At 38.9% G+C, this 13,585-nt stretch overlaps 1 protein-coding gene across 7 annotated transcripts in view; it reads left to right on the forward strand.

Annotated features, from left to right (window-relative positions):
- BLVRA (biliverdin reductase A) overlaps positions 1-13,585 on the forward strand; it is a 64,839-nt gene that overhangs the window by 34,424 nt on the left and 16,830 nt on the right. For all 7 annotated transcript variants that reach the window (XM_008527290.2, XM_070617198.1, XM_070617197.1 and 4 more), the window contains one exon: positions 180-277. In XM_008527290.2, coding sequence (XP_008525512.2) covers positions 180-277 — 98 coding nt within the window. The remainder of the gene's footprint in view (positions 1-179; positions 278-13,585) is intronic.

Here is a 13,585-nt window from a genome sequence, read left to right on the forward strand (position 1 = left end):
AACGTGAGGTACAGTTCGTCCTCCTTATCCTCTGGCCCTGACTGTCTCCCGCATCCTTCATGGCACGTGGACACACAGAGACTTTGTGCATGTGTAACATTCTGTTCTCTGTCATGCAGGGCATTTTAGTGAAGCTTATTTGAAGTGATTTTCTCTCTCTCTCCCTCTTTTTTCCAAAGGCAGTTTCTTAATGCTGGCAAGCATGTCCTTGTGGAATACCCCATGACACTGTCTTGGGCAGCAGCTCGGGACCTGTGGGATCTGGCTGAGCAGAAAGGTGACGTATGTTCTGTCTGGAGCACAGACCCTATTGCTAAGAGTTCCTGCCTCTAAGATTTCTATGCTATCATCTTTATGCCTTTAAAACTTTACCCCATATCATATATTATTGTTCTATGGACTCCCAACCCCCCTGACCACGCCCCATACTGTAGGCACAAATAAGGGGGGCGTATGGAGGGCCTGCAGGGTGGGGGGATGGTGGGAATCTGCAAACTTTGGTTTGAGACTCACCAGCTTCTTTTACTCTAACGAAAAATAGGAATCAGCTTCCACCTGTGCTACTGTCATGATATTATTTTGGCTTTATTCCTGTGATATTTATACTGCTAAAGGAAAAATGCGCAAATCAGAGTACTTGATTGTCTTATATGCATACTTTATAGTTTTTGCTATTTCTCAAGAGGAATACCATTTATTAAATATTTACTATATTCTAGGAACTTGGGAGCTCTTCTAAGCACTTCATATCTTATTTTGCTTAATTGTCCTAAAAACTCTTGGAGGTAGCTACTTCCTCTAGCTTGTGTATAGGAATCCATGGCTCAGAGAAGTTAAATAATTTGTGCCAGATCACAAAGCCAGTAACACGACTACAAAATGAAAGATGGAGCTTTGGCTTCAATCCTTTTGGGCTCTGAAGTCTACATTCGTTCCTCTAAGCCATGCTGCCCTCCGGAGATTTTTAGATTTTTATGTTTTTATAATAACTAGACAAGTCTTTGTATAGAGGCAACTAGAACTAACTAGAATGTTTGCAGATTAAAGGACCTAGTTAACTGAAGTTTAAATCATAAACTCTCTTTGTTTCAACACTAACTAATGAAAATCTTGAGTATGTGAGCAAAGTGTGGTGAACAATTATAGTGGCAATCACCAAAGAAAGCACCGTGTGCTTCTCACCAGTGTAGACTGATCACATTTATCTTGATCACCTTTCTGTAGCACTGGGCTGTGCGCCTGGAGGACAGAGCCCAGCTTTCCCCTCTGTAGCCCCAGCAGCTAAATACTGCCTAGAACTTAGTAGGCCTACGGTAGATGTTTGTTGAACGCACAGCTGGGTGAATGAGTACTGATGGGAACCAGAGGATTCAGGAGCTTTGGAGCCAGCCCCTTTGTATATCATTTCTCATGGCATCGATGTCCATGGACGAAGACCAAGATGCCAAAGTATGCCCGATGCATTTCTTGCTAATTGCAAAGAAAAAATGTCCTTTTACAGTGAAGAGCTCTGCTGTTACCTTCCTAACCAAATGATTGCTAATATGGGTCAATCTGACATCACAAGCCATCTGGTGTGATGTACACATCATCAACCGTATAATTGAGATTTACAGGAAATACAGGGATAAGGAACAAATTAGATGACACTTTTAAAAATTGAACAGACCAAAACGTGGAATGCTCTACAAAATAACAGGCTAAGTTTTTTCAGAAGGATAGTGTCCTGCACATAGTGACTTCCTTGCAAAGAGTATACATGGAAAGTAGGGAAAAAGAGTATAACTTTACGCTGGAGAAACCAGACAAACATTGCCTCAACCAGGTGATCAAGGTCGACATCAACAGCGGTAAGTCATGTTAATAGCATGTACCCTTGATATGGTGTGATGCGAATGGCCCGTTAGCTGTGTAGTTTTCCTCCCCAAAACATAACCCCAGTCTAATTATGAGGAGAACATCAGAAAAATCTTAGTTGAGGAACGTTCTACAAAATAGCTGACCACTGCTCTTCAAGACTGTGAAGGTCATTAAAAAAATAAGGAAAGTTTGAGAAATTTTCCAACCCAAGAAGAGCTTATAGAGGCATAATGACTAAATGTAATGTAGTATCCTAAAACAGAAGAAGCACATTAGGTAAAAACTAAGGAAATCTGAATAAAATATGTACCTAAGTTAATTTTTTTTTAAATGAGGAAAAAAATGCTAAGAATCAGTGTTATATTGGAGCCTTGGTATTAGCCACTTAAGCAGGCAGAATCTAAGTGGATATGTACAGATCATGAATGGCTTTAAAAAAGAAAACAGTCCTTAACGATGAAAGTGACCTTTGTTTTCTGGGAAAGTATTCAGAACTCATACTAGAACGTTCATTAAGCAGCTTCTACATGATAGTTATCATTATGTGGGAGATACTGGGCTTGATGATAGGGATAACAAGAGGATGACCCTTGCCCTAGAAGAACCCACATTGCCACATGTTCACAACTAGCAATATGAATTTACCTGCTGAAGGTGAATTAAAAAGGTAACTATAACATTTACATTGTAGCCTGGGAAGTAATAATCTTATTCAACTCGGCATACCCAAATGTTATGTCATTTTTGGATGGCAAAAGTTATGGACAATTTGGGAGTAATGTCAGCAAGATGGTAGAATAGGAAGCCCCAGGACCTCATTCCTCAGTGGAGACACTAACTTATCAACAATATATGGACCAAATTGCCTTTCTGAGAACTCCAGATACCAGTAAGTGGTTGCCGTACCCCAGGCTTGCACAGAACCAAGAAGAGCTGCATTGAAGCAGGTGAGAAGGTTCATTGCATTTGCTCACCATAGCCCTTCCCGGGCACAGCATAGTGGTCGGGAGAAAACTCCCAACTCTTAGCTTCTGCCTTTGGGGGAAAGGGAAGAGTAGAATGTGTGTCCGACATTCTGGTTTTTCACGCGCTGCTTGAGGGACTGTTTTCTGTCTCTCCTAACTCAGCGCTGCTGGAAATGGTAGCATACTTTGGATGCCAGGTGGGGGACCACTAAGAACACCGAGAGCGCTGTGGCTTGTTATAGCACCAGAGGCACACTGCTGTACCGGAGGCAGACACCAGGGGGAGCAAGAGGTTACAGGCTCTTGAGAATAGGGGCAAACCTCTTTAACTTGGAAATTACACCCGCCTGCCCTGAAAATGTCTGGGAGGCCCCCAGAATTTCTAGCTGGCTGATTGGTGAAGGTCATCCCCTGTACAAAGCCAGACTGTAAAGATTGGGAAGGGTGACTGTTTTTTCAGATATTCACATCTCAACAAATGATCACAAGGAATACAAAGAAACAAGGAAACATAGCCCACTCTAAGGAACAACATAAATCTCCAGAAACCAGCCCTAAATAAATGTAGATCTATGAATTACCTGACAAAGAATTCAAAATAACTCTAAAAGATGCTTAGTCAGCTAAAAAACACAGACAAGTAAACAAAATCAGGAAAACAATGTGTGAACAAAACAAAAATGTACAACAAAGAGATGTAGACTATAAAAAAGAACCAAACAAATTCTGGAGATAAAGAATAAAATAACTGAGTTGAAAAAATCGCAAGAAGGGTTCAACAACAAACTTGATAAAGCAGAGGAAAGAATCGGCAAACTTGAAGATGGGTCATTTGAAATTTTAGTCGAACAAAAAAAAAGTGGCAAAAAGTGAAGAAAGCTTAAGGGACTTAGGTGACACCATCAGGCAGATCAATATATGCATTATGTGAGTTCCCAGAAGGACAAGAGAGAGAGAGAAAGGAGCAGAGAGCTTATTTGAAGAAATAGTGGCTGAAAACATCCCAAATTTGAGAAAGGAAATGGAATATAAATTCAAGATGCTTAATAAACCCAATTAGAATAAATCCAAGGACCCATACGCCCCAAGACACATTATAATCACACTGTCAGAAGTCACAGATAAAGGCAGAATCTTGGAAAAAGCAAGAGAAAAGTGACTCATCATATACAGAGGAGCTTCTGTAAGTTTATTACAGAGTTCTCAGCAGACGCTTTGCAGGCCAGGAGGAGTAGAGATGATGTATTCAAAGTGTTGAGAGAAAAATGACAACCAAGAATTCTGTATCCAGCAAAACTGTCCCTCAGAAATGAAGGTGAAATTAAGACTTTCCTAGATAAGTAAAAGCTGAGGGAGTTAATCACCACTGGACCTACCCTGTAAGAAATGCTAAGGGAAGTCCTTCAAATTGAAACAAAAGGGTGCTAAACAACAACAAAAAAGCATATGAAAATAAAAAGTTCTAGACAAATATGGAATCTTGTAGTATTTTGTTGGTGTATAAATAATTTTTAATTCTGTGTAGAATTGAAAAGACAAAGCATAAAAAATGACTAAATCTATGTTAATGGATATAAAAAGATGTAATTTGTGACATGAGTAACATAAAGTGGGAGGTTGGAAATGTGTAAAGGAATAGAATTTTTGTGTGCAATTGAATTTAAGTTGTTATCAGTTTAAATTAGATTATTATAACTTTAAGATGTTTTCTATTATCCCCATAGTAACCACATAAAAATACCTATAGAAGACACACAAAAGAAAATGAGAAAGGAGTCAAAGCATGCCACCACAAAAAAATCAGCAAAACACAAAAGAAGGCAGTAAGAGAGGCAACAAGGGACAAAATAGCGGCAAGAATATACAGATAACACTTAACAAAATGGCATTAGTAAGTCTTTCCTACCAGTAATTACTTCAAATGTAAGTGATTAAACTGCCTAATCAGAAGACATAGACTGGCTCAATGGATTAAAAAAACAAGGTCCAAGTATTTGCTGTCTACAACAGACTTTGATCTAGAGACACACTAAGAGTCAAGGATGGAAAAAATACATTCCATGCAAATGGTAACCAAAAGAGCAAAGGCTATACTTGTGTCAAACAAAATAGGCTTTAAGTCAAAATGCGTTGTAAGAGGGTCCGGCCCCGTGGCATAGTGGTTAAGTTCATGTGCTCTTCTTCAGCAGCCCAGAGTTCAGGGGTTCGGATCCCAGGCGTAGACCTGCATCACTCATCATCTATGGTATGGTGGTGACCCACATACAAAATAGAGGAAGATTGGCACAGATGTTAGCTCAGGGCTAATCTTCCTCAAGGAAGAAAAACGAAGATTGGCAACAGATGTTAGCTCAGGATGAATCTTCCTCATCAAAAAAAAAAAGTCATAAGAGATGAAGAAGGACATTGTATAATGATAAAACGGTCAATTCACCTAACGTCAGAGCTGCCAAATATATGAAGCAAACATTGACAGATGGAAGGGACACAATAGCAGTAGACTTCAGTGCTCCACTTTCAGTAATGGAGAGGTAAACCAGACAGAAGATCAATGTGGGAAACAGAAGATTGAACAACACTGTAGACCAGTTAAACCTAACAGACATAAACAGACCACTCCATCTAATAATAGCAGAATATACATTCTTCCCAAGCACACATGGATCATTCTCCAGGATAGACCACATGGAGGCCGCAATAAGTCTTAAATTTAAGAAGATTGAAATCATACTAATTATCTTTTCAGAACACAATGGAATGAAACTAGAACTCAACAGCAGAAGGAAAACTGAAAAATCCACAAATGTGTGAAAATTAAACAACACACTCTTAAATAGCCAGTGGATGAAGGAAAAACTTACTAGAGAAATTAGAAAATCAATTGAGAAAACGAAAATAGAACAGACCAAACTTTATGGGATGTAGGGAAAGCAGTACTAAGAAGGAAGTTTATGGTGGTAAACACTTAGCTTAAAATAAGGAAAAAGATCTCAAGTCAACAACCTAACTTTTCACCTCAAGGAACTAGAAGAAGACCAAACTAAATCAAAAGTTTAGAAATCAAAAGAAAAAGGAAATAATAGAAATTAGAATAGAAATAAAGGAAGTAGAGAATAGAAAAACAATAGAAAAAAATCAAAGAAACTAACAGTTGCTTTTTGAAAAGATGAACAAAATTGACAAACTCTTACCTAGATTAACTAGAAAGAAACGAGAGAAGTGGAGGGTGATATGCGTTCTTATTCAGCGAGTGTAAAGTTTGGTTTTGCAAGATGAAAAAGTTTTAGAGATCTTTTGCACAATAGCATGAATATCGTTAACACTAGTGGACTGTGTACTTAAAAATGGTTAATATGGTAAATTTTATATTGTGTTTTTTACTACAATTTTTTTAAACTAAATTTATAAAACCTAGAGCAGAAATAAATGAAATTGAAAACAAAAAACAGTAGAAATGATCAGTGAAACAGAGAGCTGGTTCTTTGAGAAGATAAACAAAACTGACAAACCCTTAGCCAGACTCACTAAGAAAAAGAGAAAGAAGACTCATATAAATAAAATTAGAAATGAAAGAGGAGAAATTACAACAGATACCACAGAAATACAAAAGATAAGAGAATACTATGAAAAACTACATGCCAACAAATTGGACAATCTAGAAGAAATGCATAAATTCTTAGACTCATACAAACCTCCCAAAACTGAATGAAGAAGAAATGCAGAATGTAAATAGACGAATCGCAAGTAAAGAGATTGAAATAGTAATCAAAATCCTTCCCCCCAAATGAAAATGCAGGCCCAGATGGCTTCTCTGGAGAATTCTACCAAACATTCAGAGGTTTAATACCTATCCTTCTCAAAAGTCCTCAAGCCATTCCAAAAAGGTGAAGAAGACAGAACATTTCCTAACACATTTTACAAGGCCAACATCACCCTGATCCCAAAGCCACACAAGGACAACACAAGGAAGGAAAATTACAGGTCAGTATTGTTGATGAACATAAATGCAAAAATCTTCAGCAAAATATTGGCAAACCGAATACAGTAACACATTACAAAGATCATACACCGTGATCAAGTAGTATTTATACCAGGGACACAGAGATGGTTCATCCTCTGCAAATCACTGTGATACACCACATTAACAAAATGAGGAATAAAAACCACGTGATCATCATAATAGACTCAGAGAAAGCATTTGACAAGATCCAACATCCATTTATGATAAAAACTCTCAGTAAAATGGGTATAGAAAGAAAATACCTCAACATAATAAAGGCCATATATGAAAAACCCACAGCCAACATCACACTCAATAAGGAAAAACTGAAAGCCTTCCTTCTGAGAACAGGAACAAGACGAAGATGCCCACTCTTGCCACTTATTCAACATAGTACTGGGTGTTTTGGCCAGAGCAATTAGGCAAGAAAAAGAAATAAAAGGAGGGACTGGCCCCATGGCCAAGTCGTTAAGTTCACGCGTTCTGCTTCGACAGGCCGAGGTTTCACTGGTTTGGATCCTGGGCGTGGACATGGCACCACTCATCAGGCCATGCTGAGGCAGTGTCCCATATAGCACAACCAGAGGCACTCACAACTAGAATATACACCTATGTACCAGGGGGCTTTAGGAAGAAGAAGAAGAAGGAAAAAAAAAGATTGGCAACAGATGTTAGCACAGGTGCCAATCTTTAAAAAAAAAAAGAAGAAGAAAAGAAAAGAAGTAAAAGGAATCCAAATAGGCAATGAAGAAGTGAAACTCTCCCTGTTTGCAGATGACATGATTTTATATATAGGAAAACTTAAAGAATGTATCAGAAAACTGTTAGAAATAATCAACAATTATAGCAAAGTTGCAGGGTACCAAATCAACTTAGAAAAATCAGTGGCATTTTAATAACATACTTATAGAAAGAGAATTCAAGAATACAATCTGATTTATGATTGCAACAAAAAGAATAAAACATCTAGGAATAAGTTTAAACAAGGAGGTGAAAGACCTATAGAATGACAACTGTAAAACATTATTGAAAGAAATAAATGATGACATAAAGAAATGAAAAGATATTCCATGTGCATGGATTAGAAGAATAAACATAGTTAAAATGTCCATACTATCTAAAGCAATCTACAGATTCCGTGCAATCCGAATCAGAATCCCAAAGACATTCTTCATTGAAATAGAACAAAGAATCCTAAAATTGATATGGGACAAAAAAAGACCCGAAATAGCTAAAGCAATCCTGAGAAAAAAGAACAAAGCTGGAGGCATCACAATCCCTGACTTCAAACTGTACTGCACAGCTATGGTAATCAAAATAGCATGGTACCAGTACAAAAACAGACACACAGATCAATGGAACAGAATCAAAAGCCCAAAAATAAAACACATCAACGTACAGCTAATCTTCAACAAAGGAGCTAAGAACATACATGGAGAAAGGAAAGTCTCTTTAATAAATTGTGGTGGGAAAACTGGACAGCCACATGCAGAAGAATGAAAGTAGACCATTATCTTAAGCCATACACAAAAATTAACCAAACTGGATCAAAGACACGAAGGTTAGACCTGAAACCATAAAACTCCTGGAAGAAAATATAGGCAGTATACTCTTTGACATCTGTCTGAGAAGGATCTTTTCTGATACTACTCAGGCAAGGGAAACAAAAGAAAAAATAAAGAAGTGGGACTTCATCAAACTAAAGAGCTTCTGCAAGGCAAAAGAAACCAGGAACAAAACAAAAAGCCCACCAACGGGGAGAAAATATTTGCAAATCATATATCTGACAAGGGATTAATCTCCAAAATATATAAAGAACTCACACAACTGAACAACAAAAAGGCGAACAACCCGATCAAAAAATGGGCAGAGGAGGGCAGACTCAGTGGCACAGTGGTTAAGTTCACACGCTCTGCTTCAGCGGCCCAGGGTTTGCTAGTTCAGATCCTGGGCGCAGACCTGCACACCACTTGTCAAGCCATGCTCTGGCAGCATCCCACATAGAAGGACTTATGACTAGGATGTGCAGCTATGTGCTGGGGCTTTGGGGAGGGAAAAACAAAAAAACAAAAAGGAGAAAGATTGAAAATAGATGTTAGCTCAGGGCGAATATTCCTAAAAAAAGCAAAACAAAACAGGGCAGAGGTTATGAACAGACCTTTTTCCAAAGAAGATACACAGATGGGCAATAGGCACATGAAAAGATATTCAACATCACTAATCATCAGGGAAATGCAAATCAAAACTACGCTAACATATCACCTTACGCCAGTTAGAATGGCTGTAATCACCAAGACAAATAATAACAAATGTTGGAGATGATGTGGAGAAAAGAGAACCTTCATACACTGCTGGTGGGAATGCAAATTGGTGCACCCACTATGGAAAACAGTATGGAGATTTCTTCAGAAAATTAAAAATAGAAATATACAACCCAGCTATCACACTACTCAGTATCCTAAGAACTTGAAATCAACAATTTAAAGAGATTTACACACCCCTATGTTCATTGCAGCATTATTCACAATAGCCAAGATGTGGAAACAACTCAAGTGCCCATTGACCGATGAATGGATGAAGAAGATGTGGTATATATATACAATGGAATACTACTCAGTCATAAAAAAGAGACAAAATTGTCCCATTCGCAACCACATGGATGGACTTTGAGGGTATTATGTTAAGTGAAATAAGTCAGACAGAGAAAGACAACACCGTATGATTTCACTCACATGTGGAAGGTAAACTAACACATGGACAAAGAGAACAGTTTAGTGATTACCAGAGAGGAAGGGGGTTGGAGGGTGGGCATGAGGGGTAAAGGGTACATTTGTATGGTGACTGATAAATAATAATGTACAACTGAAATTTCACAATGTTATAAACTATTATGACTTCCATAAAATAAAATTTAAAAGAAATACAAAGAAAAACTCTAAATACACTTAGAAGAGTGAGGCAGTCAAAGTTGAAGAAATAGGATTTGACCTCATGTGGAATGCTGATGCATGATAATTATAAGGCTCCAGATGCAACACTATTAACTTAGCAATCTGGCAAGTCAAAATATGTATCAAATTAAAAGATTCAAATCCTTTGTAAACCTTATTTTACAGAAATATGTAAAAAACTTTGTATACGAGTGTTCACGCCAACATTATAAGAGCAAAAAATAGCAAACAAATTTGGTATTCAATAGTAAGAGAATGGTTAGTATTTATAATTCATCTGATAGAATGCAGGCTCTAAAAATCATGAAGATTCTTATTGTCATAAGAAAAGGTACATTATACATGGCTAAATAGAAAATGCAGGTTATAAAACTATAGTATTATTTTAAGACAAATATAGATGTATAGACAGTTTGTTTAATAGTGGTTATTTCTTGGTAGTGGCATTTTGGGTGATTCTGTTTTCTTCATATTTTTCATGTTTTCTGTAATAAGCATAACTTGCTTTAGTAATATGATATAAAACAATATATTAAGAATTATTAAGTTACCAAATTATCCACACAGTATAATCCCCCAAAATAAAAACAAATTTTAAAAAGTTACACATAATTTGGATAAATACCTAGAGAAGTTTAAATATTTAATGTAAAGAAGAAAAATCTTAAGATGTATAAAAGCTCTCCACAGAAAGAGAAAATAGATTTATGTTGCATTGCTTCAGTCCGTAGAGGGCAGAATTACAGAGATGGAAATCTCAAATTCATGTAAGAAAGAATTTTCTAAGAATGTGTGACACTGGCATGTTTACCCAGGGTGCCACAGAAAACAGGCTCAGTATTGGGTATCGTATAGTTGACTACTGCCTAGTTAAGGGTACTTTTTGCATTTTAAATATCACAAATGGAATGGGAAGTCCTATTTTTCTTTTCATGGACGCACATAAAATGAATCACTGTTAGTGGCTCAGGATGGTGCGTGACCTCCTCTCCCTCTGCTTCTCAGAATTCTTCTCAGAATGCGTGTTTCTCAAGTCCCATCTGTCACTCCACCAGTCAGATGGGATAACTTGCCGAGCTTGACAAATTTCAATAAATGGGCAACTTTTTCTAGCACCTGTATCAATGGTCAAACTAGTTATAAAGCTAGAATCCTATGACACAAGAATTTCTAAGAAGTAAGTCTTGTTTCTTCTACAAAAGCAGCTCTGAGGACTCCCACAGTCTTTGCCAGTGTTGATCCAAGCGTGGAGCTGCCTGGAGTCCCCACTGCTTGCATCTCCTCCCTGGAGCTGGAGCTGTTGCTACAGTGAGACCTGCCCCAGGGCCCCAGTCACTGTGCACTGTTTTCTAGGATTGGGACAGCACAGCAGCTTGTCATATATGAGAATGGAGCTGCTCTGAGACCTGCACCCCTGTGTCTCAGGTCATGCTTTGACCTGCATTGCCGGGGCCAGGCTGCCACTGCTCTGAGCCCCACCTCTTGGGTCCCAGGCCACAACTCTGGCTGACCGTTGCTGGGGCCACACTGCTACTACTCTGAGCCTGCACCCTGGGTCCCCATATGTGGCTTTAACAAGCCACTGCTGGAGACATGTTGCTGCTGTTCCATGACTGCCCCCTGGGACCAGAGTCAGGACTTAGACCCACCACCCGGGGTTGTGCTTCTACAGCACCCTGCCCTCCTGGGCCGAAGCCACCACTGCAGTCTGTCATCCCAGGGCCTGTGCTACTGTTGCACCCCTCCTCTACTGGAGTCACTGCAGCAAGTCCAGAGACCCACACCCTGGGTCCATGAGGATCTGCACATGTCCACACTTTAGACCTCAGCACCACTGCTGCAAATGCACTAAAATTAGGCCTCAAGACCCAGGTACTGTGATAGTTCTGCATACACCTGATTCCAGGGTTCTAGCTCCACTATGGCTCTGAGTGCCTGCTGGCCAGACCAGGTGCCAAGAGGGATCCCCTTGGCTGGAACTTCCTCCAGTGGGCCACAAAGGAGAACAGGAGGACCCAGCAGCTTTCACCTCTGAGGACCGGAATAGCCCTGGCTGCAACTGCCTCCAGCATCTCCACAGCCTTGGCCACAGAAGACCCGCACAGTATACACTGATGTTGACCTCAGCTAACAGATCTACACAGAGACTATGCCACTGTACCCTACAGGAACCAAGCACTGCATCCCACCCAGCCAGCGCCCTTGCAGCAATCATCAGGTGAAAATCTTTCCCACTGAAGCCAGTCCAAAATGGCTGGAGAAGTGGCTGCTCCCTCAGATGCACAGATATCAATGCCAAGCCATGAGAAACATGAAAAACCAAAGGAAGACACCACCATCAAAGGAACACAACAGTTTTCCAGTAACTCACCCCAAAGAAGTGGAGATCTACAAGTTACCTGGAAAAGAATTCAAAATTATTTTAAGGAAACTCAGCATGGTTCAAGAGAATACAGATAGACAATGAAATCAGGAAAACAGTACATGATGGAAACGAGAAGATAGAAATCATAGAAAAGAAACAAATTCTGGAGCTGAAGAACACATTGAATGAAATGAAAAATTCAATAGAGAGCTTCAACAGCAGGCTCAATCAGGCAGACGAAAGAATCTGTGAGCTTGAAGACAGATCTGTTGATATTATTGAGTCAAGAGGAAAAAAGAAATTAGAATGTAAAAGTGAAGAAAGCATAGATGAATCATGGCACAGCATCAGTTGAAGCAATATTCACATTATGGGAGTCCCAGAAAGAGAAGGGAGAATGAAAGAGAAAGAAAACTTATTTAAAGAAATAATTGCTGAAACTTCCTGTATCTGAGGAGAGAGATGGTCATCCAGGAACATGAAACTCAAGGATCCCTAAAAAGATTTAGCACAAAGAGATCTTCACCAAGACACATTATAGGCAAGCTCTTCAAAATCAAATTGAATTTTGAAAGCAGCAAGAGAAAAAAAGACTCATCACATGCAATGGAGTCCTGACAAGGCTATCAGCAGAAAACTGTAGGCCAGGAGAGAGTGGGATGATATGTTCAAAGTGCTTAAAGAAAAGAACTGTCAAGCAAGAACACTTTACCCAGGAAAATTGTCCTCAGAAATGAAGGAGAGGGGCTGGCCCAGTGGCACAGCGGTTAAGTTCGCACTTTCTGCTTTGGCAGCCCAGGGTTCACCGGTTCAGATCCTGGGTGCAGACCTACACACTGCTTGTCAGGCCATGCGGTGGCAGGCATCCCACAAATAAAGTAGAGGAAGATGTTAGCTCAGGGCCAGTCTTCCTCAGCAAAAGGAGAAGGATGGGCAGATGTTAGCTGAGTGCTAATCTTCCTCAAAAAAAAGGAAAAATAAGAAATGAAGGAGAGATAAAGACTTTCCCAGACAAATAAAAACTGAAGGAATTTATCATCAGCATTAGAAGAAATGCTGAAGGAAGTTCCACGCTGAAATGAAAGAGTGCTAAGTAGTAGCAAGAAAATATATAAAAGTATAAAATTCACTGGTAAAGATAAGTATATAGTCAAATTCAAAATAATGCTGCAATAGTGGTGTGTAAATCATTCTGAACTCTAGCGTATAGGTTAAAAGACAAAAGTGTTAAAATAACTACAGCTACAATATTTTATTAATGCATTCACAAGATAAAAAATGTAAATTGAGATAGCAACAGCATAATTTGTGTGGGGGGGGAATAAATGTGTATAATTTTGTTATGCAATTGAAATTAAGTTATCAGCTTAAAATAGACTGTTATAACTATAATATGTATTATGAAAACCTCATCATCATAACAAAGAAAAACCTATAATCTATA

The sequence above is a fragment of the Equus przewalskii genome, chromosome 4, assembly GCF_037783145.1.
Source record: "Equus przewalskii isolate Varuska chromosome 4, EquPr2, whole genome shotgun sequence".
Taxonomy (NCBI): domain Eukaryota; kingdom Metazoa; phylum Chordata; class Mammalia; order Perissodactyla; family Equidae; genus Equus; species Equus przewalskii.